The sequence below is a fragment of the Notamacropus eugenii genome, chromosome 1 (assembly GCF_028372415.1).
Source record: "Notamacropus eugenii isolate mMacEug1 chromosome 1, mMacEug1.pri_v2, whole genome shotgun sequence".
NCBI lineage: Eukaryota > Metazoa > Chordata > Mammalia > Diprotodontia > Macropodidae > Notamacropus > Notamacropus eugenii.
In genome coordinates this window covers 596,028,797-596,053,754 of record NC_092872.1, presented here as the reverse complement: position 1 = coordinate 596,053,754, position 24,958 = coordinate 596,028,797, and the positions used below count along the sequence as shown (strand labels likewise).

Here is a 24,958-nt window from a genome sequence, read left to right as displayed (position 1 = left end):
TGCACTAAAAAAATGACTGAATAAGTATATTTCCTTGTTATTACCATACCTAACATGTTGGAAAATTCAATTTAATTGTAAGCATGGAGTCTTTTCCTTGAATACATAGAGTTAAAGAAGAGTTTTATGAAAGTGATTTTAATTTCTGTCTGGTTTTTGGTAATTAGGTAGCTACAGCGTGATATAGTTCAAAGGGGATTTGGCTCAGTCACAGAAACAGTTTCAAGGCCCGTATCCCCACCCCTCTCCTCTTTTCTCCCCCCAGTGCCCAGCCCAACACACACACTTGCAAATAGTGGAAACTTGAGCAGTACAAGTCACCTAACCGTTTTGTCCTTTAGTTTCCTCATCCATAAATGTATATAGATTAGATTAACTGTCTTTTCTCTCTCTGGGTTTATTATTGCACAACCTAAATTAATAACTATTGGCAATAGGTTAATGTTTCTTTTATTAAGAGAAAAGAAATCTCTTCCCTTCTTGTCTGTTTTAATTTGGATTGACTCCACCATACATTTTTGTGCATGATAGTGGATAAAATGATCCTCTTTCCTAAATTATTCTTCTTTCAATTTCAAATGGAACAGTGGAGAGAACTTTAGAAATTAGAGCATCATATTAATTCAATATTGGTGTTTTATACTACTCTACTTTATATTTTTGGGGTTGAAGATTCCTTTGCAAGGCTTCATTATGCATTTGGTGTTATTGAAGTGATAATTTAAATAGGTCAGATAAACTAGTAGAGCATTGAACCTAGCATAATACTAGGTACTTGTGGGTCCTTATTAAGTAATATCTTGAAGAGGACATTCATTCCCTGATGGCCCAACTGCTAATGCGTGTTTAAACTTTTGTTGCATTATGTGGAAAGAGTTTTTAAAGGCCTACTAAGATCTACTTATTTAACATGTCAATTTCTTCTCATTATTGTCCAAATTACTGCGTAGATATCATTTTACCCATTGGCATTTCATTTAGTCATTAGATGCTACATTGTGTCCAGAGTTGACAACTAATTTTTTTTAAAAGAATAACAATAAAAAACCCAAAAGTATCTAAGTTGACTTAGTATTTGCGTTGTTTGGCTTTCTTTTTTAATTTCTTATTTTTTTCTCAGTTTTAGTAGGTAATCCAGGTTGACAGACTTCCCTACAAACGCAAATTCTGTTTTTCTTAGAAATTTCTTTTACTTAGTGTGCATCTGACAGTTTAGTATAAAATTCTTATAATAGTCTGGTTTTTTGCTTCAATGAGTTTTCTTAATACAAATACCCAAGAATCCTTTTAGACCAACTGTTTGCAGCAATAGCCTTTCCCCTTTAAGGTTGTAGTTTTCTTATAGTGTAGAAAAGGGTAAAATTTAGAATATGGTTGGCATATCTAAGCAATGGTATGCTGGTAAATGTTCAACTACTGGCTCTGAAAAAAACCCCTCAAAAACCAAATCTTCGCCCCATCCCAAACCAAGCTTTTAGGCTTCCTCTGTGTTTATTAACATTTTCTCTATTACTTTCTAAGATTAGCTAATCAAGAAAATGATAAATTAAATCCAATTTTTAGCATTTGTCAGTTTCTTAGGTGTAATTTGGACTCTTCAGAACCTGTATGTAAGTAGAAAGTAGTCTAAGGGCAAAAGTATTATTTTAAAAAGCCTCATTTCTTATGTGAGTTTCTTAAATTGATTAAGCTATTGTTGAATAAGAATTTTATATCTAGATGGAGCCTTGAAAATTATCTGACTCATCTCTGTTTTTAGTTGAGGAAAGTGAGGACCGTCTTAAATGAGGTTGAGACTTGCCTAAAGTTTTAAAGCTGTTTAGTATCATGGCCTGATGATGACCTGATGATATGAACCTTCTACTAAATTGAATTGCTTTTTGAAAGACAGATTTTAAAAGAATTCTTCTATCTGATTGTCCTTTTTTACATTATTCAAAATTTTACTGAATTGCTTGTGAATTGTAATGCAAACTCAATTCCAATAGATATGTAATTTTTGTATGTAGCAGTATAAATTAGTTATGGGATTTTTATAGCACAGAAAGAAGTTATTTGCCAAGATCTACAATCATCAGAAAATATTTAGGTGGAATGGGCCATAATATTGACATTTGCATTTTTACACTAAAACTATTATAATTTTATTCTTGAGGGAGAAGTTTTAGAAAAAATTGTGACTTTTAAAGAACATTAAAGTCAAGTAAAGTTAATTTTATATATGATTTAATGCTTTCTGTAAGTACTGTTTCTCTAGTCCTATATTTCTGAAGATTTACTTGTAAATCAGGCCTTTATACATTGTTGATGTTTAGTAAATGTTTGAATTTGTGGAATTGAATGCTGTTAATTTCCTCTTGGTCTTAGCCATATCTGCAATCATTATTTTCTTTTGAAAACTGTTTTAGTTATAAATGTAAATTTTGACCTATTTTAATGTTTTCATTGCTTTCAATATTTAGGTTTATAGTTAATATGAAATCTGAATGTAAATGTTATATTTTTGATGATTTAAATTGCTTTTGTAATTTGAGGAATTTCATGAAATATTAACATTGAACTTGAGCAGCTGAGTTCTATACCCTTTTCCACTTCTCTTGATGATTATTCTGGTGTTTTTGTTTGCTGTATTATCTGATGCTTTCTGGGATCTTTTTTAATCATATGCATTCTTTATCACTTCTTACATAAAGATAGATCTTTAAGTGTTTGGATATGTGTAAACTCATATTAAGCATATTCCTGGTTTGGCAATAGATATTGTATTTTGAGGAATAAAAATTAGAACTCCTTAACTTATATAGTAAGCTGAATATTAGCCTACCTCTTTGTAAATCTCTAGGATTTAGTTCCATAAAAAGAGGTACCTTTTTAGATTTAAATTAGGCCTCTATACTTATGAGAGTTTTACTGTATAAAGATGCAGTTACGAGTTTGTACTTAAAAACTATTAATATCTTTCAAGCATTTTATATACTGTGTTTATACAATAATTTTTAGTTAGTATATTTGTTTTTAATATTTATTAAATAAATTAACTGGGATAGGAAATCTAGTTTTGTCTGGGTGGGACTCTTCATTATTTTTTGATTAGTTCCAGTTAAAGTTCTTGTATATAGTGCCTTTATAAACCTTAAGTCATAGGATTAACAGATTTTTAGAGCTAGAAAGAACATAATGAAACTGTGGCACAGAGAGGTTAAATGATTTGCCCATTGTCATCAAACTAGTATTTGAACCCAAATATTTCTGACTCCAAGTCTAGTGTCCTTTCCTCTTCTATATAATGTATCTGAAACTAACAGACATATTTTAGAAAAGGGATGAGAGGTTTGGAGCAGAAAAGGACTTAGGGGTCATCTAATTCAACTCTCTTATTTTATATATGAGGGAAGTGAGCTCCAAAGGGGTTAGGCTACATTGCCAGGTCACACACTAAGTCAGTAAGTAAATATTTACTAAGCACCTACTACGTGCCTGATACTTTGCTGCTACGTGTTGGGGATACAAAAAGCAGGGTAAAAACAAAGAAGATAAAAACATTCTCTACGCTCAAGCAGCTCACAGTCTAAAGAGGGAAAAAACATGTAAACGACTACATCCTGGAGTAAAAATTCAAAATGATCAGTAATGTCAGGACTAGGATTCAAAAATCACATTCTCTAATTTCATGTTAAGTTAATTTATTTTTCACTGTACCATGATACCTTCCTCCATATAGTTCTCTGCAAATGGGATATTTAAAAAAAATCTATATTTCTGAATAAAATATGTTGATTTAATATGCATTGAAATATTGGAGTAATATGGAATGCTCTGGGTTAATCAGAGACACTTTTCCTAAGTTAGCTTTTAGGTCAGATTCTAAGAATACAAAGATTTTGTTCTGTCAGAGGAGACAGCTGGGTAATTTTAGGCATGGAGAATTTCAGTAACAAAATCCAACAAATGTTTATGAAGCTATTTGTGTTAATATTTGAGTGAATGGTGGTATTACTGGTGATTCTAATCCTTTTTGGTTATCCTTTCTTGTCTTACAAAGTAGAAGGATTGCTTCTTTCTCTAAGAACACTCAGTTTTGCTTTCTTTTATTTTTTTATCCTTCCTCTAGTAGTAAGAAGGAGCAACAAATGTGGTTGCTTTAGTGTCTTTGCTTCACAACCATGATTATTTTCATGGTAGCTGAAATCTTGTTAAACTTATTCTAATAAATGATAAGAAAGAACCCTCAGTTTTAATTATAATTGAAAATATATTTTGTTATTAAAATTATATTTCTTTATAATGCAGGATTTTTTTTTTTAATTTTCACAGACACTTATTGTGGCATGGATCAGAGCAAACCTGTGTGTTTATATTTCTCGAGAACTTTGGGATGATTTTCTTAGTGTGCTGTCTTCACTTACTGACTGGGAGGAACTCATAAATGAATGGGCCAATATCATGGATTCATTAACAGCAGTATTGGCCAGAACAGTTTATGGAGTTGAAATGACAAACCTACCATTGGATAAACTGAGTGAGCAAAAAGAAAAGAAGCAAAGAGGCAAAGGTAAGTTTTCGTCCTTGTATGTTAACATTGGTTCTGGAACACTGTCATTTCTAACATGAATATCATTTCAACAAGTTTCTACCTAATAATATTAGAATGTAGTAAATTATCAATGCTAGATATTAAAAAAGCAACCTGAATCACACCATTGTGCCCTCGATTACTCTGCTTTTGGGACACTTATTTGGGTTGTATCTGGGCAAATAAGGAGAGCTTGTACACAGTCTTCTAGAACTGAGTTTAAAGGGAAGAGTTTGAAAGAAAGATGCGTGAATGCTCGTATTGCCATTTTGTGTCTGTTCTTCAGATTGGTAGAGGCTGTATGACTCAGAGCAGAAGGAGGTTAATGGTACTGGGTGGCAGCACTCAGAAGTAATTTAATATCCTCTTTCTCATAGCATTGCAGTGAACATTTAAGGACTATAATTTTCCTATAATTTTCTTTGTTTCTAATATAGCAGATTTTTAAAAATTTTCTTTGTACATCAGTTTAATCTTCCTCAGAAATAGTATTTGCAAAATAGGTCATAAAAATTTAATAAATGTAAGATTGCATAGGAATAGATTTTGAATATATTACTGTGAAAGAAACTATTGCAAAACCATCCATTGTATTGGAGATATTTATATTTTACACTTTCAAAATTTTTTGTATTATATAACATAAGGCATAGTCATCCATTTTCGGTGATAGAAAGATTTCTCACCTCCATCCTCCTGTTTATTTGTGGGCTTTTCACATTCCAGTGATTATCTTCTAAGTAGTATAACAGACGCTATAAGGGGAATAAAAACTTAGAGTGGTTACTTTTACTGCTTGATAGTAATGTTAAAAGTTTACTTTTAGACTAGGATGGTGAAACAGTTGGCTGAAAATAATTTTTATATATGTGTACTTCAGTTATCCTTCCCTTTTTCTATTTAATCAAGATTTCATTTTATTTATGAGGTTACAAAATATTGAGATGAATCTCTGGGTTAGTTTGAAGGTCAAATAGATAGAGTACTGTTCTAGGCATTTGGAGACTGGATTACTATTTCTTGCTGCTACTCTTTATTTTTAGCATCATTCTTGTTATAGTTTTTTACATGCAAGAAAGTTTGTTAAAATTATATACCTCTTTTATATTTATAAAATATACTCTGAAAGACATTAATTTTAGTTTAATATTATATGGCTTCAGTAGGTAACATAAATGAAGCTCTTTGAGCTTATCTAAGGAAGACAAGGATTTTTTTTTTAAAAGTTGACAGATAATTTTCTAAAAAGAAATCTTAAAAATATACATCTATAACTATAGTACTATAAATAATTTTCTGAAATAAGGAAAACCCTTAATTTGTTTTTGCCACAGGTTGTATTTCAGATTCACAGAAAGCCACTGCAGTGGGGAGATCATTTTCTTTGAGCTGGAGAAGTCATCCTGATGTTACAGAACCAATGAGATTTAGGAGTGCTACCACATCTGGAGCTCCAGGAGTTGAAAAAGCAAGGAATATAGTCCGTCAAAAAGCAACGGGTAAAATTTTCTCATATGTTACATTGTTTCATTGACTGTCTAGTAGGTTTAAATATTGAATGAAAGATCAGTGCAAAGTAGTTGACTAATTTGGCCAGATAGTTTAAATAATGAGAATATTGTAATCTTGACTATTAGCATGTAATCTTAGATTAGCTACTTTTATGAAAATACTAATATATTTCAGTGAAGCAAATTATTTTTAAAAAAGTATTTATCTTCAGTTGTTAAAGTCACTTGTATTTTCTTGCTTCACATCCTCTTGAGCTTTCTGGGCATCTAAGTATAACTCCCTAATATAGACTTTCTTATGTTTAGGCATATTTGTACATTTTTTACATAATTATGTTTATACAGTAAACCTTTATGAGGAATTCTTAATTAATTGGAATATTTTATTGCATTTTCCTTTTAACCAAAAGAATCTACAAGAAAACAAACTTACATTGAAGATCTAATGAAAATTTAAAAAAAAAATAAATTCCAGTAACTTGCAGTGTAAGGTCTTTGACTTCCCATTCAGCCCACACATTTGAGCTTTTTACATCTGATTTATGACCCTCAGTTTCTACAACTTCCACAGTTGTCAAAGAACAGTTTAATTATACTCAGTTTATTCTGCAGTTCTTAATATAATATCACCTTTCAAATTGATCCATTTTAGAGTGATCTCCAAGAAGTATTAACCAAAAAAAAAAAAAAATCACGTTAAAGCTTCATTCTCAAAGCATTGTGATGAATTGGTTTCATTGGATACTAATTTTTGAAATTAATGGTACATTTTAAAACTAAAAGTTAGGAAATTGAACAACAAAATGTTCACATGTAACTCAGTTATAAAATATGCTGAACATTTTGTCTGGATTTTTAAAAGCTGCCATTACCTTAGACAACTCATTCGGATGCATCTTAGTCCTCATTTGCCTTCCAGCATCTTATTCTGTGCCACTACTTGTATTGTTCCTTCCCACATCCCACCTTTCCAAGCTTTTACAGGAAAGAGAAGGGTATCTTCCCTCCATAGAAGAGCTGTCAGATTGTCCTTGACTCTTTACTATCCTTACCTTTTAGTTTTACTTTCGGAAAATTGGTTTCTCATTCACTGGGGGAGATAGGGTATAGAAAAGCTGTAAGTAAAGGTACACAAATATCTTTCTTTTTCCTGCTCTATGCTATTCCTATTCTCAACTGTCCATAGTCTCTAATACAAGGTATAAAATGGCTTTAGTGCTAACAGCTAGGCCACCATTATGGATATATTACTACTTAACTATGATATAACAATGAGAAAGGTTAAAATTTTATAAAAAGTGAATATTTAAATGACATACAGCTATAGCATTATATTTTTAGTAGTATGAAATACTCTATAATCAGTTTTGCTACTAAAGTAATGTTAATAGATATTCTCAGAATTATTGAGATTCAAGGCACAATTTAAGAATATTTAAATTAAAATCATAATAATTTGCAAAGCATTCCAGTTTAAAAAAATCCATTATTTGTCATGATTAATAATTATATTAGCAATTAATTTATAACTGAATTTACCCTCTATGTATTTTTCCTATTAATATGTTTATCACATGCTTGAAGATGACAAAAATAGTTCTAATGAAAATAATATTCACACTAGTATGTTTTATTACTACTTCACCATTAATAGGGAAAAGACTAAAGAGCTAATTTACTCAAGGATTAGTCATTTTTATTGTTTTCCTTAATATAAAATTCTTTTTTTCCTTGGTAAAATAATGTTTTGGATTTAGTGTTTGATTTGTAGAGGGTAACATTTTTTCTGTAAAATAAGATAGCACGCAATGGAGTCAGTGCTGCATTTAGCAGTAATAGTCCATTTGGAAGTGTCATTTTTCTCTTTCTTTAAAAGAATCTCTCAAATTTCATATCTTTTGGCTTGCATGATGTTTTGCAGTTTGGTAGAAGAACTGCCAAAGAGGGAGGGGAGCAGCTGCATAAGTGAAAAAAAGACAACGACTACAAAGTAATTCAAATATTTGATAGTTTAAGAGAACTGCCAAGGCTAGTTTTTAGGAATCATAGATTTTACCTAAGGCAATGAGTGTTTGTAGAATTTAAATATACAAACTGATAAAAGTCATCTGGAAGTAAAAGGGAACTTTAATTACTTGTCAATAAAATGGCCCTGAACTATTTTGTGGTTCAATTTGAAGTTCATATTATCAATCATTTATGTATGAAAATTCTTTTTAGAAGGTTGTGACTTATTGCAGGACCAAATTGACCAAAACACCAGAAAGACAAGCAAAAAAACCCCAATATATATATTGTTGTTGCATTAATTGTTGATTGTAAAATTTTAAATGGCTTATACTGAAAACATCTCTATTTGAAATAAGAAGCAGTCTGATTTTCTAACTTAATTTTACCACATAACTGTTGCCAATTAACTTACGAGTGATCTAATTATTTACAGTCATTTTAGTTGTTTCACATGTAATTATAATGCTTAAAGCAATTGACTAGTGCATCTTTTTGATCTAATTACCATATTTGATAAATTTTCTGCTGAGAACTTAATTCCTGTTTTTTATCATGTCTTGGAGGTGATTCCAACCTCTCAGAGGCTGTGCCAGAATTACAAGCTCTAGCAGGTCTAGCAAACTACTAAAATTTCAGTGGTCTGACCATACCTCTTATCTGTGGATGGGCCTACCTAAATTGAGAGAGAATGATTAACAGAGGTTTGACCATTAGGTAGTGAGTTTTTGCAGCAGTGGGAATTTACATAGGTAGTCTTCTAAACCATAGCAGAGTTGCATACTGCATTAGTGAAGGGAATACTCAAACTGAAGAAATATTATACCCTTTAAGTATTGAAGTAAGATTTATAAAGAAGGAAAAGTGGACAAATATAAACAAGGTTGTTATATATATATATATGTATATATATATATATATGTGTGTGTATATATACACATATATATATATATATATACATAAAATGTTTTTTAACACTTTAAAGGTTTCTTTTTACAGGACAGATTGAAAATCAGTTTTTAATTTATATGGAGATAATTTAATATTGAAACAAAATATGTGCACAGGTATACTTTATACCATAACTTAAACATTTGAGTAGGAAAAACATAAAATGCATTTATTTTTTGCCTCCTATCAGTATTGCTAATTGGTCTTTTTAAAAAGAATTCTAGTAAGATAAAGGAACTAGGGATGACAGTAAAAGGATCTACATTTACTATAGAGGTTCTTAATTTTGAGTCATTGGACTTGTGTTTCTAAAATATTTTGATACTGTACTACAGTTGGTTTTTATGTATTTCATTGTGTGTATTTAAAAACATTCTGAGAAGGGGCCTATAGATTTCACCACATTGCCACAGCTTAAGAAGCCTAGATTTAAGATATTCTTTACCTGCATATTTGTTATTGTCGTCTTTTCATGGTTCCCTTTTAGACTGGAAATAAAGATAGTGAGATAGACCTGTGGTTTCCCTAAGAGAAGATCAGATGAGGCCACTTCCTTTTTCTAATACAAGTTGGCAGCATCTTTGTACCTTATGTACCTTATATATGAGAGTGGCCTGGAATGATGATTAGGTTTACAGAAGCCAATATATGTCAGAGACAGCACTTGAACTCAGATATTCCTGGCTCCAAGGCAAGCTCTCTGTTCAACACACCATACTGCATTTTAAGTTTTCTTTAGCAGTATGTAAATAAATATTAAGGTTGTATAAATACTTATTTAAATTGCATCTTTTTAAAGAAAATGAAACTGAAATGGTTGATGGTTTTTCATAGGAAGAATTTTCTCTCACCTGAGAAATACTGATTTGTATATTTTGGATAAAAGTGAATTTCATAGTCTTGATACCTAGAAATCCTGTGATTTCCATGCAGTATGTATAGAGTTAGTGTATAAGATCAGTTAAGGAAAGTATTTCACTATTATTTACATATATTAGAATTTTAAAAAATCTCATTTTTAGTTGCTTCATATTACTATAGTTTGGGAACATTTAAACTTTTAAGTGCAAATCTATTTATGCATATAGTCATCTCTCATTTACTTACTTTGTGGATTATCTATAACCCATTTTAAATCTCAGTCTGGATTTCCTTTGCCACTCAGGATGCCTCCCTCCAACATTAGTATATCTGTACTTATTATGTAATGCAAATTCATTTTGATATCAGCTTATGCAAAATAGCATTATAAAGGTAAATCTGCTGCTGCAAAAACAAATTAAAAAGTCTCAAATAAAAAACCTAAGTGGTCTTTCACTTGACATAAGTGATCTGTGCCGTTTCTACCTTTATTACAAAGGGTGCTTGTGACTGGATTTAGAAATTTAAAGAAACTTTAGATACTGTTTAGTATTTTTGCCCTTGATTATTCCATTCTAATACATATTTAAAGAACATGGAAAGTTTTTGTAAATGATATTAATATTCTTCTGATGTAATTATTACTTTATTATCTTTCCTGGAAGCAAAGCGAAGCCAGTCTATCAGCAACTGTGCCCACCTTTCTGAGGCTTTGCCAGCCACTAAAAGTGTACCTCTTCTGCTTCATACTGTGAGCTCTCTCTTACCTGGTATCTCTTACACTTCTTGCTCTCACAGACTGTCAGGTACTGTATTTAAACCTCACTCATATCAACTTGTGATGTGATTTTATAATCTTCACTTTCTAGATTTTTAATCACTTGTTTAAATTTGAGTAGTCTATTTAAGTACATTGTGCCCATAAATAAACATACTTTGCTATTTTTGTAGCATATTTGCATGTTTTTGTAGAACCAATTTTCATTAGTTGTTAGATTTTTTCTTAGAGGTTTAATAGAAAAGAATATTACCTAGTTGTTTTTTTTTTTTTTTACAAAATGATAACTTATACTTTAGTAATTTTTGTAGTTTTGATTTTTAATTAATTGGAACAGTATTCACTGTCAAAAAGGGGGAATTCTTAATTGGAAGACTATAATAGAGTCTTGCATATAACTTTATTTTGTTTTAGGTAATCTAGTTTCGTTAAAGGACAGAGAAGTTATATTATTCTGGAGAACAAATTTTGAGTGAACAAATTGGAATGGTTATACTTGGCATTATAAAACAAAATGGAGATTCATAGTAGGGAGATATATATATATATATATATATATATATATATATATATATATATATGTATCTGTAAAGTTCTTCTTTTGAAATGGACTTTAAATCCTATTTAGCCAAAAGCCATTTATCAATATATACATTATTGCTAATGGTTAAAATTTATTAAAAAAGAACCATTGATTTAGTTATTAATATGCAAAACAAAAACAACCCCCCCTTTCTGAGTTTCATGCATTTAAAATCATATTTAACTATATGAGGCTTAGACACACACGTGTGTATATATATCATACCAGATTTGATTCTTGTCTTATTTTAATCATCTCAATTAATTTGATGTATATTAATGAGTATATTTTTTACTATAATACTAAGAAAATGTTCCTGAATCCCATTTGAAAGAGGGTAATAATATTTCCACATATTTGTGTTTCGTTGCTTCAGTGTTTTGAATCTTTTAATTTATTAGGTATTGACTTTAGCAACTTTGACTATGATCTTTAGCATAAATTGCCATGTAATATGGTTTAGGAGACCCAAATAACCCAGCTTGATTCCATTTTTAGGTAGACTTATGTTATTACTGTCTACCTTAAAAAATTACACTGAAGTAGCTTTCCAGGGATGGAAGGATTTATGAATAAATCCTCTCTAAGGGGAATTTTTTAACTCAATTGCAGTTGTCATGGAAAATAATAAAGTTTAAACCCAGCTAAAGTATTAGGTGATAAAATCACTTGTCCGTTATAATAGCTGTTGCTTATTAACTGTTTGTGTTTTATGCATTGGGAAATCCTACCACTATTTTAAGAAAACAAGTTTAATTAAAAAATGTTTTGACCCTATAAGGTCAAAGCTACACAAAATACAATATGATGTTAATTCTGTAGAGCTTTAAGGTGTTTTAAAAATTGATTATTTAAAATATATTTTATTTGCATGATACATATTTGAATAAAAAGTCTAATCTACTGTAGTCATCATTTTGGAAACATTTTCTCCTTTGGCATACCCCAAATATACCTAATTTCATAGTATTCCTAGGATCGCATAATCTTAGAATAGGAAGAGACCTCAGAGTCCATTCAGTTAAACCCTTGCTGAAAAAGCATACCTTCACTAACATTCGTAATAAATGGTTATCCAGTCTGTGCTTATGGATTTCAAGTGAGGGGAAGGAACTAATATCTTCCAGAAGCAGCTTATTTCATTTTGGAACATTTCTATTAGGAAAGTTGTAAAAACTAATTTTCAAGCTTAAATTTGTTTCTTTGCAACTTTCACTAATTACATAATTTGTCTGCTGGGGCTAAGTATACTTTTAAGACATCTATCATGTCCTTCTGGTTTATCTTAAGGCTAAACATCTTTTAAACATGTCCTTATATGACAAGAACCTGAGGCTGTCCTTTCAATCTCTCGAGACCAATCTGCAAATGTTCTGACAAGGACAGAGTACAGTGTACAGTACAAAAAACCCTCTTTATTCTGGAATGCTTTGTCTTTCTTAGTACAACTTATGAGTGTATTAGCTTTTTTTGACTTCCATATCATAATACTTTCACAGTGATTTTCAATAAACTTGCAATTTACTAAAAAACCTCCAGAGCTTTCTCAAGTTAAACTACTCTCTAGCCATACTTCTTCCATATTGTGTTTGAGAAATTTATATTTCTGAGCCTAAATGTGAGGCTTTATATTTATTTCTATTGAATTTTATCTTACTAGATTTGGATCAACATTCTAGCCTGTCAAGATTCTTTTGAATCTTAATTCTGTTGTCCAATAAAGTAGTATCCCTCTTAACTTTCATTAATTTTTGCAGATTCAGAAGTATTCCATCTATGCTTTTACCTGGATTATTCCTAAAATGTTTTTTTCTTTAAAAAAAAAAAATGGCCACAGCACCAAACTCAGATCCATATCCCAGTGGAAATGTTTTCTCCAATGACATTGAACTGTTCACAAGTATTTTTAGGGTTGGACATCCAATTATTTCTGAATATGCCTCATTGTACTTCATTATACTATTGTATAGATAGTATATTTCTGTCTTCTTTATAAGGATGACATGACAGACCTTGTTAAGTATTTTGCTAACATTTACTTGAATTGCTTTAGTATGTTGCTTTTATCTTTTCAGTCTACTACAAGAAAAGAAAGATTAGTCTTTCATGAGTTGTCACTTATCTAGATATTCACTAACCATCTAGAATATGAGCAGGAATCAAAATCATGCTCAGTGGTCTATAGTTTGTAGACTTCATTCTCTTATACTTTTTGAAAATCACCATGACATGAACATTCTCCAGTGTGATAGTTCCTTTCCTGGTCTTCATGGTCATTCAGAGATTACTGACAGTGGCCAAGTGTAGTGCCAACATGATATTTGCAGTGTCTCTGGCAGCCATGGCTATCCTGGCGCAGTTCTGAGTTGTGAAATGCAACAAACTCTTGACATGGAAGACAGAACTAAAGTATTTATTCAGACACTAGAAAGCCAAATCCATCATAATCTATGCACGGTAACAATGCAGACAACAACACCATCCCCAAGCCTTCCCCCTGCTAGACTTCCCACAGACCAGCTCCATTAAACAAATCATAAGCAGACACCCTTACACAAAATCACAAGCAAGTTTTTTCACTCACACTAACCATCTGCCTGCTTGCCAGCATGTTTTCCTGACTCTGAATCCTCTTTGACCAGTTTCCTCAGACTTCCATGTGACCTTAGTAGGTCACATGGCCTATTAATGAATGGGAACGATCTTCCCATTTAAATTACCATTACACCCAGCAATCACATTTTGTAAGTTCTTTTAGCATTCAAGGACGCATGTCTTTGTGTCTTCATGACTAGTCTCAAGGGCAGCTCTGTGCTCTCGTTATTTATTTAGTTATCGTTTCCCTGTTAGTTATTTTTGTTCTGGTCGTCCCAGTGTAAAGTTTATTTTCCTTGGCAGAGAAAACAAGCAAAATAAGAGTCTAGCAACTCTCTGCCTTTTCTCCTGCCCTTGACTTTCAGTTCAAATGACAACCTATCTACACCTTCTTGCCCTCTGTGCCTTGTCCAAGCTCTCCCTTAAATCCTTTATACAGTGTGCTGAGGCCTTCCTGTCAGCATCTTGCCACAGTAGCTCTCAAGCTTTCTATCAGTGATCATTGTCTGTGTGAGTGTTCTGTCTCCTTTACTGGTCATAAATATCCCTGACAACATCCTTGATCCTGTTTCTGTGTGGTTCTTCATGTGTAATGGGTTGCACCTTGCTCATTCCCAGTATGTGCCCTTCGGGTGCCATCTAGGTGCCGCTCATTAACTGGCTGACTTGATTATCTTCTGCTCAGCATGACCTGATCGAGTGACCTTTTCTTGACACTTCTTCCTCTGACCTCTTACTGAGTGATCTCTCCTTTCATGGGTGAGGCAGCAGCAGCATCCTTTGAGTTTAAGCAGCTGTTTCTTCAAAGGATTGTGCTAGCTCCTCTTGGGGGAAGATCCTTATTTGTTTCTTTTATCCAAGTTTTCATTGGTCCATCTTACCTTGCCTCTTTTTGTGATATTCTTCTACTGTCTCACCTTCTGATACCGGCCAGGATCCCTTTGACTCTTTTGGTCCTTTTTTCTCCCTTGTTCTTACTTTAAGACTCTTGTATTTTTTATTTTTTAAGTAAAACATCCTTATCTAAGAGGCCTTCCTCAAATCAGTGGGAAAGGTTTCTAACTGTATAGTGATTTTAAAGATAAGTTGTTATTTCCTATTTTAACTTGATGATTTTAACATAATGTGTCGTTCTTCATGCTTTTTGTTTCAAAGTGTCATCTTCACTTTCAATGAAAATAAAATGTGTTTTTTTTTGAGATTAAGTGACTTGGATTGAACTTGAAACTTACAAACCTTGCATGTCTTCCATTTTTGTGCCATTGGATAAATGGATTCCTATTTCATTTAAAGCTTTGTAATGGCATAACTCATGGGTCTGTGTTGTCCTTCTTGTCCATGCCATGTCTAAAGCATCCCTAATGTGCTTTTGGTTGTTTTTTTTTTTCAGAAGAAACTCTTTATCATGATGGCAATTTGGGAATCTTTTTTTATCTTAAGCTAATTTTTCTTATTTGTCTCCCCACTTCATCTTCCTTGTAACTTTTGAGTAATGTGGTGCAACAAAGAGTATTGAATTCACGTTAAAAACCTTGGTTTGTATCTCTGTTTTGCTACTTAATACCAGACTCTCTGAGCATTAGTTTTTCTTATCTATAAGAGATTGGAACAATATGACAGCAGAATACCTCTATCTCTATATCTATACTTTATATGTACATTAAAAAATGTTTAATAAAACTTGTTTACTTTTTGAAACCACTGCTGTATCATATTTATAACTACTTTGGTCTGCTGCATATTTTATTTTATTTTTACAGTTGTCCACTTTGTAGATGTACTTGGTAGTGTCATTATCTGAGGTTGCCACAATTTCAGTCCAAAAACCATTGATTAAGTACCAACTAATTTAGTGCAAGGCACTCTGTTAGGCAATAGGAATATAAAGCCCAGAACTTTTATTCTCTTTGGGAGGTACCAATACTCAACAATATATGTGATAATCTGAGGGGGAGAACTAAAAGGTAAAAACAAAAAATGAGTAGTGATGGTGGAGAATTGTTTTAGAGTGACTTTTCTTATTTATTTTGTTTTCTAATAATTTTTTTCTTTTTTAATGGTAATGGCAAAATTTCTTGCCACTTCTAGTTCTAATTCCCCTTTTATGTTCATAGAATCTTTTGAATAGTTATTAGAAATTATAGACAGTGTAATTACTATTTGTTTATTATAATAGTATTAATTAAATGGCATCTAATCTACCTTCTTACCCTAAAAGACTTATGCCGTAAGTATAAGTATGTATTTAAATTTATACCATACCATTTTGATACTTCTTCTAAATAATGTTCTGATTTTTGCCAAGGAATATTCAATTGTACTTCCTATCAGAGGCAGCACTATTTATATTTATGAAGTTCTTGAGTTCTTTAGCTTTGTATGGGAAAATACAGGATTAAAAGTTACTCTAGGGCTATTTTTTTATTAGTTATAGGTAATAGCATACACTATTTTTAAAACATCAGGAGACTGCATTTTTACTTTTGCTTCATATCTCGGTGTTGCCAGTATTTTATTAAAGCTAAACAAGGACCCTGAATTTGGAATTGCAAAAGTAATAATCATTATCTTTCTATAGAATTCTTAGGCATCAGGAGGCATTAACTAACCAAATTCTAGTAATATGTTTAATTAGAAAATCTACTTGTTATTTTTTAATTGTATGGTTTTTTTGTATAGTTTGATTTTTTTCAGATGTGTCTCAGATTTGATAGAGAATCTACCTTATAGGTTGAAATTCTACTCTAGATTTGAGTCTGTATAATTCTAATTTAATTTGCTTATATTGATTTATCCCTTAGTGGAGGAAAAAGGAGCAAATAAGGATTAGAAGACTATCTCTTCCTATTCTAAATTTATTATTGGAAAGTGCAGTTCAAAAATGTTACTGTTTTGAAATATTTGAGTGTCATTCTTTAGTTCTTCTACAATTTAGTAGGACTTTAAAGTTGGAAATAGTGAGTGATTTTGTGAATCTGAAATAGTAGTCTCATATGCTAGCTACTTTAAAAGAATACATAGGGGTGTTCTGTGTAGAAGAACATAGCATATTCTATAAAATGATACTTATGGCATTAGGAAGACCTGGACTCGAATCCTGTCTCATATATTTATTAGTGATGTGACCTTTAGCACATCCCTGAACTTCTCAGTCTCAGTTTCTTCATTTATATGATAGGGATAATAATAGCACCTACCCTATGGCCTGGCTGTGTAGCAATAAGAGTGTTTTGGAAGTACTTTGTGAGTATTGTAATTATGTTATTCATGTAACCCTTAAATGTTTGCTTCTCCCATTTTTACTATGCTTTTCTCACTTTTGTGCCCTTTAAAATTTATCTATTTTTTTAAACAAAGGAATTATTGTTCTATTTTGAATGTAATATATACTTATGGTTTATTTTCTTTCCTTGTGTAGTGGAGAGAGCTGGACCTAGAGTGAGGGGACCTAGATTTGGTTGTATAAAAATGAGCAAAATACTTTTATTTTTGGATCCTCAGATTTGCATTCTTTCAGATTTAAATGAGAATAGTTGCAGTAGCACAGGATTGTGAGGAAAACACTCTGGCAATCTTACAGTACTGCAACAGGCATCAAATTAGGTTTCTACTATGTGCCAAGCACTGTGCTGGGCTCCTGGGTCCAAAGAAAAAATAGATTCAGGTCTTGCCCCTTAGGAATTAATATTCTTTTTTTTTTCTTGGTAGGAAGAGAAGAAGAAGGTTATGTAACATTTACCCAGTAAAGTAAGTGCAAGGTAATTTACTAGCGGTAAGGTGAGAAGACTCAAGAAAAGTGTCCCATTGAGTCAAACTATAATCAGAGGCATAATATGGCCTCAGTTCTAAAAATTCCCTACAGTAGTCAGTAACTAAACATTTATTAAATGTCAGACAGTGTGCTAAAGGTTGGGGATAAAAAGACAGAAGTGAAATAGTCACTGCCTTGTAGGAGCTGATGTTCTAATGAAAGGAGAAAGTATATGCATATATGTTTATAAAAAATGTATACATTTGGGAGGTGGTACACAGCAACTTGGGTGGTCAGGAAAGAACCCACAGAAGGTGTTATTTGAACTGAATCTTAAAGGAAACCAAGGTTTCTATGAGGCAGAGGTGAAGAGTTAGTGCCTTCTAGGCATGAGGGGGCAACAAATGTGATGACATTGCCATGGGAGATGGCGTGCGTGCGTGCGTGAGTGCGTCTAAGTAAAACATCAAGTAGCCCAGGATGATTGGGTTGTAGAATTGTGGAGAGGTGTAATGTGTAAGAATATTGAAAAGATAGAAAGGAGCTAGGTTTTAAGGATATTTAAATGCCAAATAGAGGAGTTGAAGTTTGATCCTAGAGTTAATAAGGAGCCATTGGAGTTTATTGAGAAGGGGTGACATTGTCACACTTGTTCTTTAAGAGATTAACTTTGGTGGTTGTGTGGAGGATAGACTAAGGTAAGCAAAGTACCAGGCAAATAGGTACTTAATAAATGCCTATTGCCTGATTAACCAAATAGGAGATTCCTGTAATAGTCTATTCAAGAGGTGGTGAGGGCCTGAACTAAGGTGATAACTGGGAGTTGAAGAGCTATGTGAGAACTTTAGAGATAAAAATAAGATTTGTCAGTTTATTAGATATGTGAAGTGAGGGTAAACGAGGAGTTGAAGTTGTGACTGGGTGATTATAAAGAGGATGAAGAAGGGGAGGACTTAGGGGAAAGTTCATGAGTTCCGTTCTGAACATGTTCAGTTTAAGATGTCAGTAAGCACTTTGTGGTGCAGAACTAGAGCTCAGGTGAGAGATTGGGGCTATACATAAAACTGGGAAATCTGTGTAGAGGTGATAATTGAATGCATATGAGCTAATGACTTTGGGTGGCTAGGTCTTATCTTTCCATGTTCAAATCTGGCCACAGACACTTACTAGCTATGTGACCCTGGGTGAGTCACTTAACCCTGTTTTCCTCAGTCTCCTTATCTGTAAAATGAGCTGGAAAAAGGAATGGCAAACCGCTCTAGAATCTTGGCCAAGAAAACCTCAAATGAAGTCATGAATAATCAGAAAATGACTGAAAAATGACAAGAGCTAATGGAGTCATCAAATGATAAAGTGTGGAGAAAAAGTAAAGAGGGCCCACGACAGAGCTTTTGGGTACATTCATTATTAGTGGGAGTGATGTGAATGATGAACCAGCAAAGGAAACTGAGAAGGTATGGCTATATAGGCAGGCAAAGGGGAGCTCTAGAGAGTTGTGTCAGAAAAAATTCAGAGAAGAGAATATCTAAGAGAAGGCTATTGACTGGGTCATATGCTGCTGAGTGATCAAAAATATGAGAATCAGAAAGAAGCTGTTGGACTGGGCAGTTAGAGATCATTAATAACTTTGGAGAAGGTAGTTTCAATTGAATAATGAGGTTAGAAGTCAGATTGCACAGGGTTTTGAAAAGAGAAAAAAAAAGCATGGATATATAGCAAAGTTGTTAAATTTAACAAATTTAAAGCCCCAGTAGAGGGAGCCCAAGAACTGTTAAGGAACAAAAATTATAAAGAAAAATACATTGGCATGAGAAAGCAATTTCATGAGTAAGTGCAAATGATTTGGTATACATCTATACAAGTATTTACATCTAGGAATTGGAGGGCCATTGACTTAAAATGTTTTTTAGAATAAATAGTTTTGGAAGGTATCTCCTTCCCTTGGTGTCATTTGACTTCATGCCAGTGAGCTACAGTTGTGCAGGGGTAACATAAAAGTATCACATCCCTCTACTCCCCTCCACTTCTATTTCCCCATCCGAAGAGCTGTAAAATCCCACTACTTAAGTGGCTATTTGTGATTGCACACTTGTACTCCATTTGAAGAAGACTCTCCTGACACTTTCACTAAAGCAAAGCCTTAAAAGCAATATCTAACTAGAGTATTTGAAAAGCTTATCTAGTGAGTATGAAAGGAGATCAGTATGTTGGTAATGTAAGGACCAATAGGAGTCCTGTAATTTCAGAGTAATGGCCTTGTGTTGTTTAGTATCGTAGCACTTGGTTGGTTTCTTTTCCTTTTGAGAGATGCTGCCCTGCCCTGTGGTTTTTGTTGTAGATTTTTATTTATTTCTTATAATCTAGTGGCCACCATTTTCCCTTTTGAGGAGATGAAACTCACCATTCTGTTATCCGTGGGAAAATGAAAAGTTATTTCTATTTAGATAGCAATAAAGCAAGCAAGCTAGCTCTTGGACTCCCTCTACTGGCTTTGAATTAGAATTAAAAAAAATTTATTGATGTTTTCTATTTCTTATATCACCATGGTATCCCAGGTCTTCCACCCCCAAGGTGCCCCCCTGCCCTGCCCCCCCGAGTAATCCCAAATGACAAACAGTATTTTTTAAGAAAGGAAAAAATCAGCACAACCGATTGATGCATTAAGAAAGTCTAAAAACATATGCAGTTTGTAAAACCTGTGGACTCCATGAAGTGGTAGGTTGGTTGGGCGTGACTTCTCATACTTCATTTGAATCTCACTTGATCTTTATAATTTTGTTACATTTGCTTTTAATTTTTGATGCATCATTGTTTTTTCCATTTAAATTCTTGTAGTTATATGTATATTTTTTTGCCTCTTATTTTACTTTACTTCAGTTCATATAGCTCTTTCGGTGCTTCTCTGTATTCATCACGTACATCATTTTGTATAGCATAGTAGTATTCCACTGCGTTCATATACCATAGTTTTTTTTTTTTTTTAGCTATTCCCCAATTTGTAGTTATCTACTTTGTTTCTAATTCTTAGCTAGCACAAAAAAGTGCTGCTGTAAATGTTTTGGAATAGATGAGTTCCTTTTTCTTATTCACAACTTCCTTGGGACATAAGTCCAGTAATGGAGTCTTTGGTATGGGATATGGACATTTTAGTCATTTTATTTACATAATTCCAAATTGCTTTCCAAAACGGTTGTACCACCAACAATATATTAATATATCTGTCTTTCCCCACTCCCTCCAAATGAAAAATAGAGATCCCCTGAGCTGAGCAAAGTACATTGTCCCTGACATCTTTTTTAATTAGAAGGGAAAATAGCCAAAATAAATCATTTGGATACTTCCTGGATTCTGTTTGGTAATTCTAAAGAATGTAAAGGTAGGGCTGTACATTGATCCAGTTTGTACCTTGAATTTTGTGAGGTTCTGCATTGCTTAATTTCTGTTCTTCCATGAGAGAATTAGTGATCTTTAGCATCACTGTATTACGAAATTGAAATAAGAAGGGAGATGTAAAAAAATTGACAACTAGGAAATTATGTTCTGTGGCCCTCATTCCTGTCACCCAGGCCCTTCATTTTCTGCATATCAGATTTAGCCTCTTGTTTCTATCCTTTATTCTGGTTCTCTGTTTTACATTTGAAATTATCAGGGTCAATACTACTGATCCATAATGAAATATTTTTAAGAAGTGAGAAAGTATGGGAATATTTATTCTTTTAGGATGTCCTGTCTATCTCTGAACTTGTTTGGGGGTAAGTGATCAACTCCTTATCATTAGTTAGGAGATGGGGGAAAGGGACAGGCATGTATTAAGTGCCTACTGGGTGCCAGGCATTGTGCTAAGTGCCTTACAAATTCATTTGATCTCACCTTGTGAGGTAGGTTTCTAGTATTATCTCTGTTTATAGTTGAAGATACTGAAGCAGGTAGAGGTTAAGTGACTTGCCCAGGGTCACACAGCTAGTAGGTGTTGAAGGTTGGATTTGAACTCAGGTCTTCTTGACTTCAGACCTAGTACTCTATTGACCGACTATCAGCTACCAAGAAATAGTACAATGCAGCTAGTCATCAGCTATTCATTTCCAATAATCAGGTAAATGATTAAGCAAAATGTCCTGCTAAATCAAATCCTGACACATGGACTCTATTTTCCCTACGTTTTTCTTCTGGGTGTTCATAAAATCATGATTAAGTGAACAGTTAATTTATAATCAAGGCTAAACAGAAAAATATTTTTGCCCATTGTGACTAAAGTGTGTTAATTCCTTTATTTTGATTAGTTGAGAATCCTCTACCCACAAATTTCAACAGTCTCTGGCCTACACAGTGCTGAGGCTCTAGTAACTTAGCTGAATTGTTTCATGAACAACAGACACATAAATTTGTTGCTTAATATAGCAACTGCCTGAGCTTAAATTCCACTGGCCTGGCTTTTGAGAATCCACCATACTATAAAGTGGCTCTAGTGAAATCTTTAGTGATAGAATGACTTTTTGTTAAAGAAATCCCTAAATTTCTGATATTAATTATTTTTCTCACAGATACCATTTGCTACTGAAAGCAGAGTAGAGCAAAAGCTAAATTTAAATTTTTGAATGACAAGTTTCTTAAACTCATTTATTTCTTCTTTGTATCAGGAGAGGTACTGTGGTATAGTAGATAGACAACTAGCCTTGAAGCCTGAGAACTTTGGTTTAAATCCTGCCTTTGGTGTATCACCCTAGGCAAGTCTTTTATCTTCTCTCTGCTCTGGGTAAGTCTCTAAGACTCTTAAGTTGCAGAGAAGGTTCTGACTTGCCATGGTGGAGGGAGCTTCCTCACCTGGGAGTTTCCTATACCAGTGAAATCACAGGTCTAATCTCTATCCCCTAATTAGTTTGAGGTTAATCAAAGTAGTATTTCATTTGCTTACTTTTTCACTTTATTAAGGACTTGAAGATACTGATCTATTGATATTTGTTTCCATTGCTCATTACCATTAGCATTATTGTAAAATAAGCTCAGAAGTGTAAGAATGGAGCTAGACTGATCCTATAAGTGTCCAGCTAAGGACTTTGCATTTTATTGTAGGGAGAATAGGAATTCTCGAGCAAAGGAGTGATATGATCAGACTCTTGCATTTGGAAGATGATTTTGGTAGGGAATGGATTGCAGGAGAGAAAGTAGGGAAATGATTGGGGACTACTAAAGTAGGACAGATAAGAAGCAGTGGGGTGCTGAATTAAGATAATGGTTGTATGAATAGAAAGAGATGTTGTTGAGGTAGGTTAAGTAGAATTGGTCAGACAGGTAGGAAGAGAATTAAGAAAGAACAGTTCATTAAAGTCCAAGGTGGACTTTAATTCAGGAAGAAACAGTTGGGTGCTCAATCAGCAAACACTCAGCACCAGACCATGCAAAGTACTGGCATACAAATAGTAAGGTTAAATAGTACGTTCTCTTGGATAAGTTACATTTTGGCTGAGGAGACCACATGAACAAATCTGTCTGTGCATGCATGCTTGTATGTTTGTATGTGTCTGTCTCCGTCTCTCTGTGTCTCTGTCTGTCTGTGTCTGTTTGTCTCTCTCATTGGAACAAGGAAGGACTTGAGGCAAGGAGAGCAAATAATCAACAGATGAGAAATGAGAAAAGTCTTTTAGATAATGCTTAGTAAATACCAGTTGACTTGTTGACTTCAGATTTAGTTATTAAGAAATCATTGAGCAACCTTAATGAGAAAAGTTTCAACCCAATGGTAAGGTCAGAAATATATTCTTCCTATTTGCCCTTCTTTTTTAATGTAACGTATTTTTCAGTATTTTGATGCCTTTTGTCATGACATCAGCATTATCAAAAATTCCCTCCTCCCTCCTCAACTGAACTCATAACTGTGAAGAAAAATTAAGCATAAACAGCAATATGGTGTTTGTATTTGACAGTGTCTATGCTTGCCCTCTGCCTCTCAGCTATAAGGAGGAAGACATGTTTTCTAGGATCATTATGAATTTTACAGTGACTTAGAGTTTGGCCTTCTTTTAGTGACTTTTTAATTTATGGTATTGTTGTTAATGTATATAATGATCCTTTTTCCCCTGCTTATTTCATAATTCTACATCAGTTCATAACAGATTTTCCTGTGAATTCCTCATATTCATCATTTATTATTTTGTGACCTAGTTTTTTCAGTAATTTCTCAATTGATTTGTACCCATGTTATTGCATTGTATTAATTAACAATAACTGATTGTTTATTTTATACTCTTAAGTGTCATAGGATGATAAAATGTAAGGCACATAATTTTTAAAATATTAAATTGCATATTTAAGCTTTTTAAAAAACTTTATCCAGGTTAACTATGTGAATATTTGTTAAGAGGAATCAATAAGCTGAATGTAAGCATTTCTTCAGAATAAGTTATTTTAAAATATGAACCAAAATCCTCCCTGTGTTACTCAGGATGATGGGCTTTTGTCAACTGCAATATGCGTCATTGAAGGGAATATCATTGATGTGGTTATCGATCTGTTGGAACACTGGAGAACACTACCAAGTACATAATTTAAAAAAAAACAAACCCACAGAAGTATCTAATATTGAGACATAATAATGAAAACATTTAGTAATGCATTGTTAACTTACGTCCATGAAAAACTCATCTTACTTACACTTTAGCACTTACTTTCGAAATTGTTTTTATTTTTTGAAAAAAGGAAGATACAACTGCAGTTTAGCTCTCATATTTCCTTTTTCTTTAATCTTGGTAAATTTACGTCCCCATTTCTTTCATCAAATTTAATCATCAAATAATAATCCAGGCTTTAGTAGTTGCACATTTTCCCCTTCCTTGCTTATGTTCCATTCTTCCCTTTATTTTGCTGGATGATTTTAATGATTACCATCTGTACTCATTATTTTGCTATAGTAGTTTCTTTTTTTCATTGCGAAAATTGAGTTAAAATATTTTCATAGTATTAAACATTAATCTTAGGAAATCTAAGTACTTTATTAAGATTCATCATTATGTTTATTTTGAAACAAACTTTAGTTACAGTAATTCAGAATAGAAAAATGTTATTTCAAATTTTATAATTTAATTTTAAAATATTGCATATTTTCTGTTAATGATTTTCAGAAGTGGAAGAATGTCAGCAATTAGAAAATATAATGGGAGGTGAATCTGGCTGCCTGTTGGTTGATCAGGAACAACAAATACCTCGTAGCAGTAGTACTTCTGATATAACTGACCAGTTACATTCTGAGTCTTACCAAGGTAAACTATGTATTTTTAATGTTTTTGTAAGGTTGTGAATCCTCACAGCAAAGAAAAAAAGTTGTCTTTCTGATAGACAGATAGTGACTCAGCTT

General features: G+C 32.9%; 1 protein-coding gene across 7 annotated transcripts in view; it reads left to right on the top strand.

The window, feature by feature from the left end:
- RALGAPA2 (Ral GTPase activating protein catalytic subunit alpha 2) overlaps nt 1–24,958 on the top strand; it is a 428,361-nt gene that overhangs the window by 104,058 nt on the left and 299,345 nt on the right. For 6 of the 7 annotated variants that reach the window (XM_072634577.1, XM_072634576.1, XM_072634581.1 and 3 more), the window contains exons 15-18: nt 4,315–4,552; nt 5,908–6,072; nt 10,569–10,709; nt 24,726–24,863. In XM_072634577.1, the coding sequence (XP_072490678.1) occupies nt 4,315–4,552; nt 5,908–6,072; nt 10,569–10,709; nt 24,726–24,863 (682 nt within the window). The remainder of the gene's footprint in view (nt 1–4,314; nt 4,553–5,907; nt 6,073–10,568; nt 10,710–24,725; nt 24,864–24,958) is intronic. The other variant, XM_072634579.1, reaches the window with a different exon arrangement.